Below are 18566 nucleotides of genomic sequence, written 5' to 3'. Positions count from 1 at the left end.
TCATCCTCAAGGACCTGAAGATATCTGCTCTGTCAAACTGATTGCTACTTTGGAATACAAAGATACTACACTATAACAATAATACAAGACATAATAGTGACAGAACTGTGAATGTGCCTGTGAACAAATGTGTAACACAGTAATCTTACTTTTGAATTAGAAACAGGAGTTGGCATAACTCCATGAGATTTGACCCCCTCATTTCTGTTTTCCTCCGAAGGACTAATGGCAATTTGTTGGTGCCCTCCAAAATCTGAAGTTGTCTCTACATTACTTTTTCCCGCATCCCTAAGAGGGGCTTCTCCTGCCCGCGATTGCAATAATTCTGTCAAATGGTCAATCTCAGACCTGCACAAACAAAGGTTGACTACATCAATTTTATAACCAGTGTAAATATTCAAACAAAGAGATAAACTTAGCATCTACAGCATTCACTAAGAACTTGACTCCTAGAATTAACTTCACTGCCCAAAGGTGGGATGTCTAGAATCCATAGTATAATATTAAGTTATACTGTCATTAGCTCTGACTGCTGGAGTATAATTTAAAGAGTTACAATCGAAAGATACTGAAAGTTGGAGATTTGAAGTTATGTCAGACATCTTGCAGCGGATACACAAAAAACGTATACAAATGCAAAGTAAATATATAAGGGTAAGTATTAGCCAAATCATTAGTAACTTCGAGACATCTGCAGGAGCTGGGAACAAAAGCCAAAAAGAGAAACCACGACACAGACAGAAGAAGAAAAAAAGCATTCAGAAGTCAGACAAACTGCATGCAACAAGTCCAAAGCCAAATTCTGGGTATGCCAAAAACTATAAGCACAGACGCAATCTTCTAACAAGCATCTCAGCAGGTTAAACCACGAAAATACATTAACCATATGGGATGGAGACGCATGTTCATCGCTGAGAAGATGTTTTTTCAGAAACTTACCTGGTGAAGGTATTTTGTTTCAGCAATTGCTCAAGATCGGAGATCCCGTTGCTGGTAGAACTATTTATTTGCTGGCTGCATTCACCTCCTGCAGGCTCTTGTTCACCACTTTGATTCTTCAACGATTGAAAGGAAGCATGAAAGTTAATCAATCTTGAAAAAATAAGGACCAGAACAGATCCAACTAAATATAGAGACTGTAGAAATTTACTCCACTAAGCCGCATAATTTACACAGACACGTGCGTAGAATGAATTAAATTAACATCTGAAAGTATAATTTCCAAACACAATTGCATATTTGAAGCAGAATGGATAATCAGGATAGTAGAAGAAGCAAGAACAAGAGATAGTAAAATATGCTTTCTCTCCGGATTACAGTGTTTTCCATGGAAACTTATACAGACAATGAGAATTTTTATACAGGCTTCCATCTATGAAAAAAGTGTGTCATCAGAATCATACGGAACATGTTTGGTTGACAGGCCATTAGGGATCAGAGGGCTACCCATTTTAATTTATGGTTTCTTTCCATATTTTCTGTAATGAGCATATTCTCCTTTTTACTAAATCTGTTTCCATTTGATCTTGTTCACACAACCTTTCAAATGTTTCCTAAACTCTTCCACATAAAGAGTGACCATCTTCTGAATGCTAAACCAGAATATATAACTTTTCAAAGTTAAAGTTTAAATTATAAGGAAGTTAGCCTCTTCACTATCCACTCAATTTCTCACACGGGCGTATGGATATGATTGTATGCAACTGGATACAAGACATGTACTTCATCTTCCTGTTCAAGCGTCCCTAAGGGTACCCCAAAAATAGATACTTAACATGTATATCCCCTCTCAGCAATGTATTCAATCTCTATGCTACATGTTACAGATATAGATGAGTGGTTTACGCATTTAATTCCATAAGAACCTAACAGTTGCACAATTTAAATTCACAAAAAGAATGAATTCACAATAACTGCTTCAAAAGCAAAGAGACGAGGTGACACGTCCAATGGTTCTGGGGGCAGGGCATAGGCCCCATGAATTTTGAAATTTCATACATTAAAGTTTAAATTCTAAAAACTGTAATAGTAAATAGATATTTCAAAATTTTAAATTTTTATAGGAAAAATTAAGATGGAGCGGACATAAATAACATAAATATTTTCAATCATGATTACAACATAATAGCAAAACCATTAGAAGTATAATGGATATTCCTCATAAATAAAACATAACTTGACTTTATTTGGACAAGAAAAGGGAGTAAAACCACTAAATTTATTTGAATGTCTTTGGATAAATAAGTTCAATGAGTATGATAACAATACTGGCCTTGAGGTTGGACTGGACATATAGATTGCTATAAAGTCCTTGAGGAAGCATGAAACTTGTTTCATACTGAACGGAATTAATCAAGGGTTTGCAATCTATATTGACTAGCGTGAGAATGTCTTCTGGTCTTTGACACTTCCATTCAATAGCCATAAGTTAATTCCTTTAGGTCGGTAATTTAATTAAATATAGGCTTGTTATTAATACCAAATTAGTGTTACGCCATATCTTCTACCCCCAAACCCAAAATGGACCAAATCAACTTCGGACAAGCATATTTTGAATTTTAAATGACTGGCCATAAACCCAAATGGCACTTAGGGAGTACAACCTTACTATATCGTATATCCCTAGAGGCTAGCTGCAACCAATGGCCCATGGGCATTTTAAGAACACCTCTGGGCTCTGGGCACTGGTCACACCCCATAGAGCACATTTTAAAATATTGCGATAACTTAACTATGACTATGCAAAATCCGATAGACGCCCACCAAATCAATATTCGCATAAATGGGAAAACCAGAAAATGGACATTGAAGCATGCCCTATCCGTATTAAAGACAGAGTGGCATCAAACTTCCACACAGCTACCTAATAAGGGGGGAAAGAAGGAACACGAAGAAGTAACAACCGAAGAAGAATCGCTCATATATCTATATTTGTTATTACAACGAACATGTCAAACGATAGCCCCCAAGCAGGTATAGCCCCTAACAAAATCAACCCAAATCCCATAAGAATATACCACCAAAGACTATTAAAATCGAAAATGACAGATGAGGAAATCTGTAATGCATCCTGAATACATCACTCCAAGTGGCAAATCAGAAACAACAAGCAGGAAGCAACACGTGATAAATATAAACAAAATTCTCCTAGAGAAGTATGACAGCAGAGCTGACGTGTGCTCAAACTTCAAGGAATCATTAGAACCAAACAACAGCTGATAGAAAAACCCCATGTATGCAACACGTGTATGAATGTGTGTATCATAATTAAACAAGTCCATACACGTGCACATTCTACTTTAAATAGTTCCACCCTTCATTCCTGGAATGTAACTTCTGTCTGTTCCACCATTCGCAAAATCACTCCCAAGGCTTCAACCGAGGCGTTTTCCATATTAGTTGCTTTGAGTCAGCATTGGCACATAAACAAATTCTCCAAACCAAAATATAAGCATATGTCAAATTTTCCTTCTAACTTATTAGCTTCTACCAAGAAATAGCAACAAGGTATAGCTTTAATCAAACTCATATGCTATAGAATCCACTGGGCCCTCCTCTTTGTTCTTAATAACATAGCTCAAATCATATCGTAACAAGAATTTTATAACATAATGACTATGAGAAAGGTACCACATGCCAAGTATAACGAAGCTTGAGAATCCAAAAAATAAGAACATTTACTTAGACTTACGTTAGGAACTGCCTCTTGAAGTCCAGCAGTCAAGCCCTGGTTCAACTCTGTTTACATCAGATGGTATACATCATCAGCAAAATATCCCAGAGAATAGGTTAATTGCATCATAGCCCTTGTAGAATATCCTGGCTCAAAGTATCTACTGTTCATCAAGAAAAGTGCCACTGTAGCATGAAATGTATTATGGAAGCTACAGGAACCACTAAAGTTCACCATAATAGCCGAAGATTCGTGAAATATTACCTTACTAATTAAATGCCTACCAAATACAAGATAAATGGAAAAGTTAAAATGATCCCGACCTCTCCTCCGAAAAGACACAAGTACGGCGGATAAGCTTCAAATAAATTGACCTTTAAGATTGCATGTACAAATAACTATAAAGGCAATAAATGAACAAGTTGAATCAACAGAAGATCGAGCAATACACTTGCAATTGCACAACAAAATTTGCGATACCATGAAACTCAGTCTCGAAAACACAAACATATCTAATCCCAAAATAAATTTTGAGAAAATGAAATAGACCTAACTAACATAAGAAACAACAAAATATTAGTGAAAGAAATTATATTACTTGCGAATGCATCATAAGATCAACAACTATCCAAAACCCAAACAAGGTTTCCAACACCGATTACTTTGAACATAAAACGGCGCACAGAATGCAAACTTGAAGCTTTAATGAAAAATTACAACCGAAACCACAGCGGAATATGACCACAAACAGGAAATTTCCATTTAAAGACAGCAAATAACCTGATGCCCTGGGTGGAGGCGGTGGAGGGAGGCGTTTCCGGAAGACGGAGGAGAATAAGCGGTGTGCCCCATAGGAGATTAGCTTAGAGGCGGGGTCCACCACCAACTTCGTCAACCAGCCGCCGTTGTTGTCGCTTCCTCGGAGGGCGGTGTGGGGGCGATCGTACGGCGTCGTAGGTTTGCGGAAGGGCTTTCTACGGAACTTTCCTCCTGCTCCTGCTCCTCCTCCACCGTAGGAGGAGGTGTTTGCGTTGGTGGTTTTGGCGGTTACTCCGCCGTCTTCCGCCGTCGCCATTTGATTCCGACAGTTTGCTTAGAGTGGAGAGGGAAAAGAAGGCTAGGCAAATATTAGGGTTTTATTTAAGACACTGCCGCACTGAACGCAGAAAAGCTTTGGCTTCCTAATTATCAAATTACAAAAAATAAAAATTCCGCACTGAATAGTGAATACAGTTCAATTATTATTTCAACAATTAAAAAAGATTTTGTCTTATTGTGAGAAAATGTTATAAATTAAATAACAATAATAATAAATATTTAATTAAAAATACTCTTTTCAACTTATTTCAATAATAAATTGATAAACGATTGCAAATAAATACTTACGGGCCGTCTGTATATTTGACTTATTTAAAATTAATCTTAAAATCATAGAAATTATTATTATATTATATTTTTATAAGAGAGTAATATAATTAAGATAAATATTTCATTTAAAGGGTGCATTCATTAGCTTACAATTTTTTTAAATGTTTTATTTTTTTTTTTACAATTAACAGGCTATCGAAATGAATTTGATAATTTTTTAAAAATAAAATTATAAGATCATATTAATTTTAATTTTTCAAAAAGAAGTTGGGAATTGGTGCTACGACATGAGATTGGAGAGGTGAGTGAATTATTAGGAAAGTTGTATTTAAAACTGGATCATCCGTTGCCGAGTTAAGGAATCTATGACTGTAAGAATAGTGGTTGAAATGGTAGTAATATGCAATCGAAACCACGTTATCTTAGACGACGTCGATATGAACGTGATTCCCAAACTTGACAAAAAACACGATTATGTTAAAGGCTATCAATTATGTTTGCTTTACTCATATTCATTTAGAATGTAATAAGGTGGTTGATTATTTATAACTAAGACGAGTTATAAGGATAATTCAAATCAGTAAAATGTAATTTCTTATAAATGTTTTGCATGCAAGCATTAAATATTAGGTCATGCATGGCTACAACACGTTGTTTTTACGTATATGATGATGATCATTAAATATGGGTTAATGGTCTTGAATGACATGTTGGCAATAAAAATGTCCCATTTCATAGCACTACCAGAGTATGTATGACATGATCTGTTTGGAACCGAATGACTTCATAAAAGATTTTATAATGGAGCTCTCCGCTATTTTTTCATTTTTTTTATTCCAAAATTGTTGGCAATGAATGGTTTTGAGCATGGGGTTTCCTATCACAGTCATTAAGTCAAGAAAATAAAATAAAATAAAATGATTTATACTTATTGAGTCAACAAAGTCTTGACTAATTATTTGCTTACGGAAAATAATTACCCCAAATCAAGTTTAGCAGAATCAGTTAATCATATTTAATTGATACACTTATCATTTTTTTTTAATTGTACATCAATCATACTATAAATATATTTTATTTATTATACAATTAATTTTGATCTAACCCCACCAGATTCGGATATAAATTTTCCTTTTGGTTACCTACAAATAGGGATTCATAATATGGTACTAAATACCAAAACTGTTTTATGCGTTCTTGGAATTGAGAAATTAAGATCTCGTCTAATGAAATTAAGTAGTGTGTAAGCATGTGTCCCAATCAACATCAAGTCCCAAGGGCCACCCCCAATGGTTAGTTCCGAGATGAACCTCACGTTCGAGTTTCATTCGCCGAGTCTGTACTAAAAAAACACAGTTGTCTTTTGGTCAATATCGGGATTATATACAAAATGAACTTGTTATATCTTATACACGTTACGGCTGAATATTCCCGTGTCTAATTGGCTAGATTATCACTTTGCCTCTTCCTGAAATTCCTTTTTTCGTTTATTTGGTTGGTTATAGAATCTGAAATTCCAAAGCGTGGAATAGAAAGGATGGCTGCTCTCCAATTAGAAAACAAATCTAATGAGTAGTACCATGTTGAAGATGCTCAAATGCTTGAAAGAAGCTGGAAAGTAGACCGAGTTTCCTCAGATCATGGATCCAAAGGCTGCTAGCAGGTTCACCTGAAAGTCATACTTTGTGTTAAGTTGCAAATTTAGATCAGTTTGATGTAAATGTTCGCATATCAAAGATTTCACTAGGCATCCAATAAAGATGCACATTTTTGCAAGCGCATCCGCATGCGTGTTTATGTGTGTGTAGACTGTAGAGGGGGGGAAGAGGCGCTACCTTCATATGGAAAATAATTGCCGTGGCTGATGTGATTTCATTTGCTGTTCAGCGTTAATCTGGCAAAAACATCCTGAGCTGCATGAATGTCTTCGGCAGTGAAGGTTCAAACAATGTGTATTGTCATGTATTATGAAAATTGAATCCATAAAAGCTACACGGTAGAAGGTTTGAAGGATATTTTCTCCTCAGAAAGGGGATTGTTGAGTAACAGCAGCTTATTGCTGTTCACAACAGCTCGAACCAATATTTCTTTCGCCTCGTCGTGTTTCTCCCTTAGCATGTTGCAAAGCTGCAAAAAGAAAAAGTACATCAATCATGCATCCTGCTCTTGCATTAGTGTCAGGAAGGTCCTAGAGTATAATTTATTTTAGTTAAGGTGAGTGAACCAGTTGCGGTAAAACGCTCTTTAAGTAATTGAGTAACTGGCATGCAGGATTAAAAGACAAAATGAAATACATCACAAATGTTTTCCAACTTCTACAAAACCAGCAAGCTAGAGAAAGAGAATCAATTCTTACATCATCAAGTTCCTTGCCATAAGCTTCAGCCTTGTTAATGTTGCTACCATTTTCAATCGAGAATGGCATCTCAAATCCTTTAATCTTCACGTCATGGGGAATATGAGAGGTAGAGATTTGGCAATTGCTAATTGAACTTTTGATGCCGGCACCTTCCATGTTATTGTGGTTGGATACCTATTAGTTGAAAAAACAATATTCCATAATGTTTATCTATAAGGATATCTACTTTTTAATCGACGCTCCCTAAATTGACACCTTGACTAATGAACACATACCTTTTTGTCAAGAACCTTTGCTGATGCTTCCACAAATTTTCTGCAGATTCCACAAATAATCATTCACTAGAATAAAATCCAGAAAGTGACATTTGTATAAGTTATGAAAGGAATGGATTAACATCAACCTGATTGAATTTGGTGATTGGGAAAGACGTTTAGATGGATGTAAGGCAATAATACCTGCAGTATCCTCCTGTTGCAGGAAAATGTCATGGGAAATATACAAGTCTATATTATGCATAATTTAGTTGGATATCTTTATTGATTTATTATGCCGTTGCTAAAGATCTCAAGCTCATTGGCAAAACTGAACATTATGGGAAAGAGAGATGACGTTACTCCCATTGTTTTTCGCTTCATAGATAGGATACCAGCTGATTGATTCCGCAAGTTCGGAAAATGGGCCAAAACCCTGTTGCGACTAATATTTCCTACTGATTTGGTATCTCTCTGGATTGGGAACTTTGTAGAATCAAGGTTTAAACTGAAAGTCCAATATTCAAAAGATGACCTTCATCAATGAATATAATCCTCCATCTAAACCATATCTAGAATCATGAAGATTTGAAGATTAACTTACCCTGAAAGTTTCAGTCCATGTTGATTAATGGTCTTCTTACTATTATCAATTGAAGAAAGCTTCTGTTCATCCGCAGTTTTCTTTATAGTTGGAATAGATACCAAAGAAGCAGCATTGCCACTACTTTGTGCTGCTTTTTTGTTGACCTCCATGCTTGAACTGGGAAAGGCAGCACAAGAGCAAAGTTACCAATTAAAGTCACATTCTTCATAAATTGTTAGATTTCAGCAAAACAATCTTATGTTGCTGGTACTGCATCTAGGTTTAAAATCATATAACAAAGTATGATGATGACTGAAACGACAATAAGTTCAGATGATGTGTATTGACAATAGAAAATCAGTTAAAAATGAATACTAAGAAGATATCAAATGAAATTTCTGGAATCTTAGTATCAACACGTTTCTAGTGCAAAGTAGGTGTATAGGTAACACTTTGTTAGTACCTCTTGAGAAACAAGATTATGCTACAATAAAGAATCATGTATACAGCTTGAGAATGTGTGACTTTGAATTTGATTTCTGAAAGTATGATGATGAATGAAACGACAATAAGTTCAGATGATGTATATTGACAATAGAAAATCAGTTCAGATGATGTGACTTGAATTTGATTTCTGGGAGTCATTATCTGTTATTCAGTGAAAGCTCAAAAGTCTATAGTAGATTGTCCCAAAGAGAATAACTGACCTCAGAGTATCTAGATTTTCTGGACTTGTTTCTCTTTGCCTCATAGCAGATTTTGTTTTTATCATATCCTTGCTTTCCGAAGTAGAAGAATCATTTAATTTTTTCCCAATCTGCAACCCAATAACGCCAGGCACATCACTGCACAATGTAAAACCAAAGGCATCGTTGTCGGATTACAAAAATTATACTTCTTATCATTCTCAACATCCACATTCCTATTCAGTTTATCACTGAAAGAAAATATAAACTTTAATTGAACATAAATTTGAATCTGGGTTGAGCCTTACCAACAAGTCTTTGGACCCTCGCAGCTCTCCTGACTTTGTACCTGGGAAAGTTCCCTCCTCAATGGTGGTTTAGAATGTTGCAGTGGAAGGGAAACTAGTTTTCCATCACTCTGATTATTATCCCAGTCCCTGTTAACAGACAAGACAAAATTATCCGAGACTGAACACTTCACGGAGTTACTTTGAATTATTAACATGGCAGATTACCTTCCTTGAACTAGACTAGGTAGACTGAGACCCATCTTCTTTTTACTACTTAATGAGGAAAACGTTGTCTGGGTCGACGCCTTCAGCACGGTATATTCAGTTTTCTCTGACTGAGAAAAGTATCTTGAGCAGGTAACAAGGGGTTCACTTCTCTTCTCTGCATCTTTCCCAGAGAGATCAGCTGGTTGACTGCACTATGTATAGTAAATAGTAATCAAACACTACAGGTTAACTTTCAGGAGTTCAAGATTACCATTGCCAAAAAACTGAAATTCATTTTCATAAAAGCACCCGTTGCTAGTAGAAATTTTCAGTTTACTTAATCGGACCTGACCAAGGGTAACTTGCAGATCTCTGAAGCAGGTTCCCGTTTCTCCCTTCCAGATGGTGTGTCACAGGATATCCCTGGTACAGCATTAGTGGTACAAGAATTTGCAAAAAGTGAATTAGCTTGACCTGGTTCTGTTCTTTCTCTATTGCCTCTCACATGATCTTCAACCAAAACCAGACTCTTTGCACCATCATCCTTCTCTGAGATTGCAAAAGTCTGGAGGAGTTCTGAGTTATCAGACATTCTATGTTTGTAATTACTAGTTGAACCAGCAATTGATCGCTCATCAGTATTTTTTTCTTTTTCTCCACTTGAGCCAGTTGCCTTTGTATCCATGAAATCAATCACGTCTGATGAATTACCTCCACCTGGCTCATTCTTGGAGAGATAGGCAGATGACAAATCCTGCATGACATCATTCCCAGTAGAAGCTTGAAGATCAACTGGCTCTGGGGAAATCAATTTTTCAGATGGACTGATTTTTGGTAGCTCCTTGGAAGCAATTGTTGTCTCTAGAAGGCTTTTTGTTTTATCAGATGTAGCTTCCTCAAAAGCAGATGCCTGTTCTGCAGTAACAGCATCATCCATTGCCAAATTTGGAAGGCAAATTTCCCTTGTCGATTCAAGATCTGTTGTTCCTCCAACTAGACTATCCATGTCAAAAGTAATCTTGGTCCCTGGTGAAGATGGCTTCACGGGCCTATCTTCTAAGTTGTTCACATTTTCAAGTAGATTCATGTGCATAGAACCTTCCTTATCTTGACACCCACTTCCATTCGGGGAACTGCCTCTGTTATTTTTGTCTTTCTGAGCTTTTGGCTCTTCTTTTGTTAAGCTTGACTCAAAACTGAAAGTTTCCAACCTAGACCCGGGCAAGAGGTGAGTCCCACTGTTAGTGCAGGTAAGCTTATTATAGGATGACCTCAACAAAATGGAGCATGAAACACATCCATACAATAAAAGAAATTTGAAGGAGTATCAGCTTTTGCACACTCACTCATCAAAATCAAATGCAAAAGCAAAACGATCATTCTTTCCTTTATACTTTCCGGCGGATGATTCTTCAGGCTTCTCCTTGGATTTTCCATCTTTTTTAAGTGGCGGGGAGATATCCAGATCTGTGATATCCATATTGAAAGATGGTATCTTTCCAAAATCACCGTCCAAATTAAAATCCATATCCCTGAAGTTTTGATAGCAATTTCGTTAGGCCTAAGAGTAGTGACTTTCTTCAGATGCAAAGCACATCGTATTTTTGCAACTATTAGTTATGACTAACTTCAACAGGAGGACAAAGTCAGAGATATTCGGGAAATACACAATTTAACAAGATGAAGGAGCAAAGCAATACTCCAGGAAATTTAGCCCTCAAAGCCTAGACACCAACTAAACACAGCAAAACCATAATAGCTTCCACGAAAATTATTAAAGCTCCAAAAACATCAAACTACCTCCCAAATCAATGAGCTCATGAAAGAAGCTAATGCATTTCGTAAACCTTACGCTTTGTCAAAGTCAAATGATTTTTTATTGCCCTTGGTAACTGGCGTAAGGTCAAAATCCATTTCATCCCCCTGTGCTATTGACATTGATTTCCACGAACTAAGGAAGTCCTTTCCAATGTCCAGATCTGCGTTAAGCATAACGAGGAACAGAACGGGTTTATCTCAGACGACGTTGAAATAATATTTACAGCAAACATATACTAGCAGCAATGAAATAAATGGTATAAGGATATATATAGGGTTCCCCGGGTTCCATGTCAGAAGTCACCACAAGGCATTTTGCAGTTAGGATTTTAGTTCATCCTTATTTAGCTTCAATTTCTAATTTTCCAAATAAATTCGCATGCCATCTGAGGCTGAAAGTGGCTTTTATGTGCTCTCTATCAGTTCCATCTCATCTAACGTTACTTACTAAGATTTGGAAAGGAAAGAGACCTCTACTTTTTTTCCTCTCTGAAACAAAACCAACAATAGATTTGATGTACCAACTGTCTGACTGAGCAATCAGCAGAAAAATACTTATACTTTCAATAAAATATAATAAACAAGTACAGATGATAATACCTAGCAAGGAATTTTTCTCCTTCAAACTGACAGAAGAATCTTTCTTCTGAGACTCTGCCATCTCAGTCTGCAGTTGCTGATGCTTTTTGTTTAGCAAGAAACAAGCATTCCGTTTGAAATTGAAATACAACAGGACAATGAAAAGTCTCAGAACTTGAAGAAGTCACAGAAATCCATCAGATTGGAGGTCATGTAGTTTATACAGCAAAAATGTTCAGGATTGATCTGCCAAAAAGTTATAAACAATATGATAAAGTGCATTCAGTTCTCGCACAAATGATTCACTATTTCTGACATGATACACTCCAGTTTGAAATCTCAATAAACCCTTGAATCTGAAGCAGTTATAAAAGCCCCAAAATGGACAACACCGATGTTGCTTCACACGTAATCAAAAGAGGAGCGATGGAGCAGAGATTAAAGACAAAATTGGATCTTCTCACTTTAAGGAAAGTCCCAGTAGTGACTAAAAAAGGGAGTGTAAGCACTCACCATGAACCTCACCTCTAGTTCATGTTACCTTCCCCAAACTCCATGTTCAAGGCTTCTACTGATCAGTCTGGATTTATTCCCTATACTTTGGTTTTGCAAACTTGATGGTCTAATCCTAGAGCTTAGGGAAGAAATGTAATAAGTAGTTTAAACAGTTAACAGAATTCCCGAGTCGTTTACTTGCTTGCTACCAAGCAGTAAAGAGGAATCAACTCTTGAAGCCTTAGCCAAATAGACAAATAGTTATCCCATAGTGAGCACTCATCAAAAGGTCCATAGTCTCATAGACACTGGCACTACAAACTGCTTCCAAGATGAGGAAGCAGCAGAGAAAATTCTCAATTCTCCTTCATTCAACTCATTATATTCCAGAAATCGTGTGGAAAATCATCTGTCCAATTACCAAGTAAAACAGAGGATTCTGTAATGGCAGGAAATAAAAAACTACTGCAAGATAAGAAAATCAACCACATCCAATCAGCTCCAGCCATCATTTTCCATAAAAGAAACTAAAACGTACGACATTTAAACAGATTCTAGACGGTTGGACAAAATGATAACCAGAATATTAACAAGAAGCAAAACCAAATAGCAGATCTGATATACCAACTTAAAGGTCAAATATCCGATGATCCTTGCACTTTTGCGTTAAAGAAAATGTAATTCTCACGCCGCAAGCAAAATCCTTCGATTCGTCAATCGTAACGTAACTTCTCATATGATTGAAAATATAATCATAGACTATTACCACCGAGTGAAATCGCACGATTGTTTCAACTGGTAGTCAAAATTGATAACTGCCAAGACGAAATCACTGCGTGCATAATCAGCTCTAACTATAAATAAGATAGATACAGAGAGAGAGAGACCTTGATTGGAGACTGTTGAAGCTGGAAAGCTCCCGGGAGAGAGAAACGCGCTAAAAGTATTTTGAAGTGCAGGGGTTTATATAAACACGACAAGGGCAAATCAGGAATTTAAAGAGGGGCTGAGCCCAGTACTTAAGCTGGATTGGGCTACGAGTAGGCCCATAAAGAATGAATTCAGTACATAGGTCCGGTCTAATCAATTATTGTTTCATTGGAAGAGGTGTTGTCCACAGTTTTTACTGGGAACTCTGGGCCACTTAGCTAGTCAGTGTCCTTTCCAGCAAAGTAGGGACAAAAGGGATTTGTATCAGTTGGCTAATCCATGCCTGCCTGTTTACTATACTTGGGAAAAGTCCGCGAATGATCTTTGTTCTTTGTAGCTGCAAAACGGTTTTCTTCCTTGTGCATTGGCATCAACTGGGCGAAGTCCTTGTCTGAAATGGCAGTTGGCAGGTCTTGGCATCATGCAGTTCCACCATCCTCTTGAACCATCTTTCTGGTGTTTCAGTTTGCTCTTTTTATTTTTTATGAGTATCTATTTGACTTGCTGAATTTTTCAAAAATTAAAAATTCTCACCTAAACTCTGGGACTCACTTCTTGTGGTGTTTTGATTCCTGAATTTCAAGAAATATGAAAAAATGCTTCCTTCAAACAAAAAGTGGAGTCCAAGAAATAGCACATATCTTTTTCGTTAAATAATTAAGTATGGAACTAATATTACACAAAAAGATTAAAAACATAGGAGTAATATTAATTATTTTCAAAAGCATAGCACGAGAGTTGCAATTAATTCGTGAAAAAGAAAAAACAAGAATTTAGGAAAATATAAATGTAAATATAAAATAGATATATAAAAAAAATTGCTCTCAGCCAAAAGCAAATGAAAATAAGGAGCGAACTTGACAGGAAAAAGGTTTAGAATATTCTAGAGGCTTCCTCGGCAGGCAATCTCCACACAACGAATCGCAGCCGTCCAATATTTTCTTCGTGAATTAAAACCACAGATCTCAGCAGACCTAATCCCTCTCTCTCCCTCGCGCTAGCTCCGCCTCTCCATCTTCCTACTCCATTCTCATCTGTAAGTTTTGCTGTATGCATACCTATATGCGTGTATGCATAGATCGATCTCGTGCTGCTTAATTATTCTAGATTTCTGATTGATTAGCTGTTTTTTGGGTAAATTTTGTCAGTAATTTGATTTGGTTGATTTTAAGGAAGGGGACGAGTACTAAAGATGTTTGGGAGAGCGCCGAAGAAAAGCGATAACACAAAGTACTATGAGATCTTGGGAGTATCGAAGAATGCGTCGCAGGACGATCTGAAGAAGGCTTATCGTAAATCCGCTATTAAAAATCATCCTGATAAAGGTGGAGATCCAGAAAAGGTAAAAATTTTTAGTCCGGTGCTGTTTTATTTTTGTTGCCTTTTGATTTGGTTTCTGTTTCGTGGTAAAATTCTAGATCGGCGCATTTAGTTGCAGTATTGGATTTGTAGTTTCCTGATTTGGATTTTTAGTATTTTTTTGGCTGAATAAATCTGCGTCATCTGAAATTCAAGCATGGGTATCGCCATTGCATTCTGCTTCTTTTCAGGCAGTATTTACTAGGCTAAGGGCTGAGACCAATAATATTTTGTGGATGTAGTTTTGTTTGAGTTGTTGGGTGGATGAGTGAAACGATTTACTGTTTGCAAAAAAATGGATAAAAATATATCGGCTCCTGGGTTTCACATGTAATGTCACTCATCTGCAAATGGTTGAATTACTAACTGAGTCTCACCATCATTGTGGGAACAAAGGGCTACCTCTTCAACATATTAATTCCTTTTGTTATGTTCTTATTCAATGCCCTGGTAGAATTACTACTAGATGTAATCTAAATTCAGAATTTCACATTTTCCATATGAAAATTAGATGTCTTCTCAGTAATTTGACTTTCCTTGTTTACTGTTCTCACTACTAACAAAGTAACTGTCTGGGTGTTTCAGTTTAAAGAGATTGCACAAGCATATGAAGTCTTGAGTGATCCAGAGAAGCGAGAGATCTATGATCAGTATGGTGAGGATGCTCTCAAGGAAGGAATGGGTAGTGGAGGTGGTGCAGGTCACAACCCCTTTGACATATTTGAATCCTTTTTTGGTGGTAATCCTTTCGGAGGTACGCATTTGACTGCAAATTGTCATGAAAAATGGCTTGACCCAGAAAAGATTTTTTCAGTCATTTTTATGTTTCCCAGGTGGTGGAAGTAGCAGAGGCCGGAGGCAAAGAAGGGGAGAGGATGTTATCCATCCTCTCAAGGTTTCCCTGGAGGACCTGTACAACGGGACATCTAAGAAGCTATCTCTCTCTCGCAATGTGCTCTGTCCCAAATGCAAGGGGTGAGTCTTTGATAATTGGATGCCTTGTTACTTTGATGCCTCATCTATTACCTAAAACAGGTTTTTGTGTTTTTGGCTGCAGGAAAGGGTCAAAATCTGGAGCTTCAATGAAATGTTCTGGCTGTCAAGGATCTGGGATGAAAGTCTCTATTAGACATCTTGGCCCTTCCATGATCCAGCAGATGCAGCATCCTTGCAACGAGTGCAAGGGCACTGGTGAAACTATTAGCGATAGAGACCGTTGCCCCCAGTGCAAGGGCGAGAAAGTTGTGCAGGAAAAGAAGGTGTTGGAAGTGATAGTGGAGAAAGGTATGCAACATGGACAGAAAATCACATTCCCAGGCGAGGCTGATGAAGCGGTAATTTGAAGGACTAGTCTATTTTGATTTTACTCACTGAAGTGGTTTCTTATATTTGTATGATTGACCGAATCTTGATTTTTTGCAGCCTGACACTGTCACAGGTGATATTGTCTTTGTACTACAACAAAAGGAGTATCCAAAGTTTAAGAGAAAGGGAGATGATCTATTTGTTGAGCATACCTTGACCCTAACTGAAGCACTATGTGGCTTCCAATTTATCCTGACTCATTTGGACAACCGTCAACTCCTTATTAAGTCTGAACCTGGGGAAGTTATCAAGCCCGGTAAGTCAAAAGACCTTGCTGTCATGGTGAATTTGAGAATATCATGAAAATAACCTCTTTTATGTCCTTATTGTTGCTGTGGTAATTTGTGTTTGAGAGTAACTTTTGTCTTCATTTCTTTTCTGATGTTCTATATTGTTAACTTTCTATTACATTTTTCTGGGACCTCTATTCTAAATTGCTGATATCTGTTTTGGTACTTCAGATCAATTCAAGGCCATCAATGATGAAGGAATGCCCATGTACCAGAGATCATTCATGAAAGGAAAATTGTACATACAATTCACTGTTGATTTCCCCGAGTCTTTGAGCCCTGATCAAAGCAAAGCTCTAGAAGGTGTACTGCCTCCAAGGCCTACGACTCGATTGACGGATATGGAATTAGATGAATGCGAGGAGACCACTTTGCATGACGTAAATATGGAAGAAGAGATGCGTAGAAAGCAGCAACATGCCCAAGAGGCATATGAAGAAGACGACGACATGCATGGTGGGCCTCAGAGGGTGCAGTGTGCCCAGCAGTGATTATGTTAACAATGATGGTAATGGGATGGGGTGTCTTGTATGTGAGCCGCCCGCCTCAAAGGGTTCAGTGTGCCCAACAGTGCCGCTGTTGACGGTGATGGTTATGGGATGGGTTGTCTTGTATGTGAGCCGCCCATGGGAGGCTCTCTCGTATCTCAGTTGGTTAAGTTAGGTCAGACTGTTGGCATTCTCTCCTATATCCTATTATATTTTCTGTTTGATTGCTAGTGCATTGACAATATTCGTTACATGCAAATGGAATTGCAACCATGACTTCATTATATCTTATTATTTAGAGAATGCTTCAGAGTATTAGAAGCTACATTACCATCATGTGTGGATTTACTGCAATTGTTAACCTTGTTTCTTGGCTTTAACACGTGAAATTATATTCTTGCCGGGGAGTTTCATCATGCGCAGGTATAACTAAGCTTAGACAAGTTCAACCAACACTAATTTACTTGTGTAGATAGTTTACATCTCTCAATCAAAGTGAATGCTACCTTATAATCTCTATCTTTTTCTTTTAAATTTTTATATCTGGTATTGCTAATATCAACTATCTTGTACAAAAAACCAATGCTTTTAGGGCGTGTTTAGATTGTGTTATTCATGCTAGATAGACTACTTGATAAAACCTAATATAATGTTTACATTGATTTCTTTTGTTGATCTAATTTTTTAACCCAAGAATGCACTTGTTAACACATAATTTTAAATCCAACATCTCAACTATAAAATGTTAAGAGTTTTTAACAATTAGAGTGTTCTTATTCTGAATAACATAATTCGGGCACAAGATTTTATTACCAGAGACTCTAGATCGAATCTTGGTGGGGTCGTGTGTTGTGTGTTGTGTGTGTGTGTGTGTGTTTTCAAAAAAAAAAAAAAGGAACAATTGGAGTATTTTCCCTAGCACAGTTACCGATCACTTATTCATTGCGCACAAGTAATAACATGCTCTTAATTTGACCTGCAATTAAAATATTTAATATTTAATTTTAGTATGTTGCATTCTTACAATTTTTAATTACCTATTTGACCCTCTGGTCATTAATTTATATTATCAAGTAATCACACCGGTGTACGTATAGATCCCATCAAACTGAAATAATACACCTATTTATTTCAACATTCTTTCTTTTTAGGAGCAAGGAATAATGATAAATGAAGTCAATACAATAAGAGATAGACACTAGGATTAAAATATCTCGGGTGGCTTTTGATACTGTTACAACATAAATTCTAATGATAAGAATTATGTACAAAACTTTTTAGTGAAATACAAATATAACGGTAATAATTATTTGTTATTATTAGATCGATTGTCGATGTATATGCCACCTTAATTGTTTTTATTGACATTATACAATTATATTTTTTGTTACTAATTTTTGTTGGAGACAATATTATGATTCTGAAAAAATTAAAAAGAAATATCACCAGATATATATAATCAATGGTAATTTTAATTTGTTGCTTGATATTTCTGTCATTGATCTTCTTATTTTTCCCTTTTTTTTGGTAGGTAAGAGTGAATTGAAAATTCTATCTTGAGAAGAATTTGTTAATAATAGCCAATTATGAGACAATGATGCATTAATCACTTATATATCTATCTGTATTGAATGATTACTATCTATCTATCCACCTATACCTACATACATATATATATATATATATATATATATGATCAAGAGAGAATTTTCACAAATTCCTAACAAGCAATTTTATCTTTTTATGTTTTCTAATAAAATATAATCTATTATATCATTCAATGTATTTAAATTTAAAAATGAACAGATCCGTTAGTAAT

The 18566-nt window shown here is 36.5% G+C and overlaps 4 protein-coding genes across 5 annotated transcripts in view; 1 reads left to right on the top strand and 3 right to left on the bottom strand.

The window, feature by feature from the left end:
* LOC105166645 (nuclear pore complex protein NUP1) overlaps positions 1–4844 on the bottom strand; it is a gene marked incomplete in the record, with an annotated part of 9796 nt that extends 4952 nt beyond the window's left edge. The window contains 5 exon segments of the mRNA XM_020695520.1: positions 1–14; positions 150–348; positions 940–1055; positions 3692–3738; positions 4454–4844. Coding sequence (XP_020551179.1) covers positions 1–14; positions 150–348; positions 940–1055; positions 3692–3738; positions 4454–4748 — 671 coding nt within the window.
* Positions 6286–9357, bottom strand: LOC105166557 (uncharacterized protein At4g18490). Its single transcript, XM_020695543.1, has 8 exons — positions 9235–9357; positions 8948–9085; positions 8259–8417; positions 7804–8162; positions 7676–7715; positions 7398–7574; positions 6877–7168; positions 6286–6710 (listed from the first exon to the last, which is right to left on the bottom strand). The coding sequence occupies exons 4-7, from the start codon at positions 7917–7919 to the stop codon at positions 7031–7033; spliced, it is 471 nt and encodes a 156-aa protein (XP_020551202.1). The 5' UTR covers positions 7920–8162; positions 8259–8417; positions 8948–9085; positions 9235–9357; the 3' UTR covers positions 6286–6710; positions 6877–7030.
* Positions 7937–11999, bottom strand: LOC110012296. Its single transcript, XM_020695271.1, has 9 exons — positions 11842–11999; positions 11276–11402; positions 10770–10955; positions 9771–10634; positions 9442–9630; positions 9235–9363; positions 8948–9085; positions 8259–8417; positions 7937–8162 (listed from the first exon to the last, which is right to left on the bottom strand). The coding sequence occupies exons 1-9, from the start codon at positions 11900–11902 to the stop codon at positions 7937–7939; spliced, it is 2079 nt and encodes a 692-aa protein (XP_020550930.1). The 5' UTR covers positions 11903–11999.
* LOC105166556 (dnaJ protein homolog) lies at positions 14132–17083 on the top strand. 2 transcript variants are annotated; one of them, XM_011085946.2, is made up of 7 exons: positions 14132–14281; positions 14418–14587; positions 15190–15358; positions 15438–15579; positions 15662–15938; positions 16027–16225; positions 16431–17083. In XM_011085946.2, exons 2-7 carry the CDS (start codon positions 14438–14440, stop codon positions 16748–16750), a joined length of 1257 nt encoding a protein of 418 aa, XP_011084248.1. In that variant the 5' UTR covers positions 14132–14281; positions 14418–14437; the 3' UTR covers positions 16751–17083. The 2 variants fall into 2 exon arrangements, with proteins under 2 accessions (XP_011084248.1, XP_011084249.1); XM_011085947.2 differs by having other exon boundaries at positions 14152–14281; positions 14422–14587.

The sequence above is a fragment of the Sesamum indicum genome, linkage group LG7 (genome assembly GCF_000512975.1).
Source record: "Sesamum indicum cultivar Zhongzhi No. 13 linkage group LG7, S_indicum_v1.0, whole genome shotgun sequence".
NCBI lineage: Eukaryota > Viridiplantae > Streptophyta > Magnoliopsida > Lamiales > Pedaliaceae > Sesamum > Sesamum indicum.
This window is presented reverse-complemented; position numbering and strand designations above follow the sequence as displayed.

Excerpts from the sequence above, each read along its gene's own strand:
- LOC105166557 (XM_020695543.1), bottom strand. The coding sequence starts at position 7,919 with ATGCATAATATAGACTTGTATATTTCCCATGACATTTTCCTGCAACAG. Across the intron at positions 7,716-7,803 it reads CAATCACCAAATTCAATCAG|AAAATTTGTGGAAGCATCAG; the intron begins GTTGATGTTAAT and ends TGGAATCTGCAG. Across the intron at positions 7,575-7,675 it reads CAAAGGTTCTTGACAAAAAG|GTATCCAACCACAATAACAT; the intron begins GTATGTGTTCAT and ends TTCAACTAATAG.
- LOC110012296 (XM_020695271.1), bottom strand. The coding sequence starts at position 11,902 with ATGGCAGAGTCTCAGAAGAAAGATTCTTCTGTCAGTTTGAAGGAGAAA. Across the intron at positions 9,364-9,441 it reads CCTAGTCTAGTTCAAGGAAG|GGACTGGGATAATAATCAGA; the intron begins GTAATCTGCCAT and ends GTCTGTTAACAG. Across the intron at positions 9,086-9,234 it reads GAGGGTCCAAAGACTTGTTG|TGATGTGCCTGGCGTTATTG; the intron begins GTAAGGCTCAAC and ends TACATTGTGCAG.
- LOC105166556 (XM_011085946.2), top strand. The coding sequence starts at position 14,438 with ATGTTTGGGAGAGCGCCGAAGAAAAGCGATAACACAAAGTACTATGAG. Across the intron at positions 15,359-15,437 it reads TGGTGGTAATCCTTTCGGAG|GTGGTGGAAGTAGCAGAGGC; the intron begins GTACGCATTTGA and ends TATGTTTCCCAG. Across the intron at positions 16,226-16,430 it reads TGGGGAAGTTATCAAGCCCG|ATCAATTCAAGGCCATCAAT; the intron begins GTAAGTCAAAAG and ends TTGGTACTTCAG.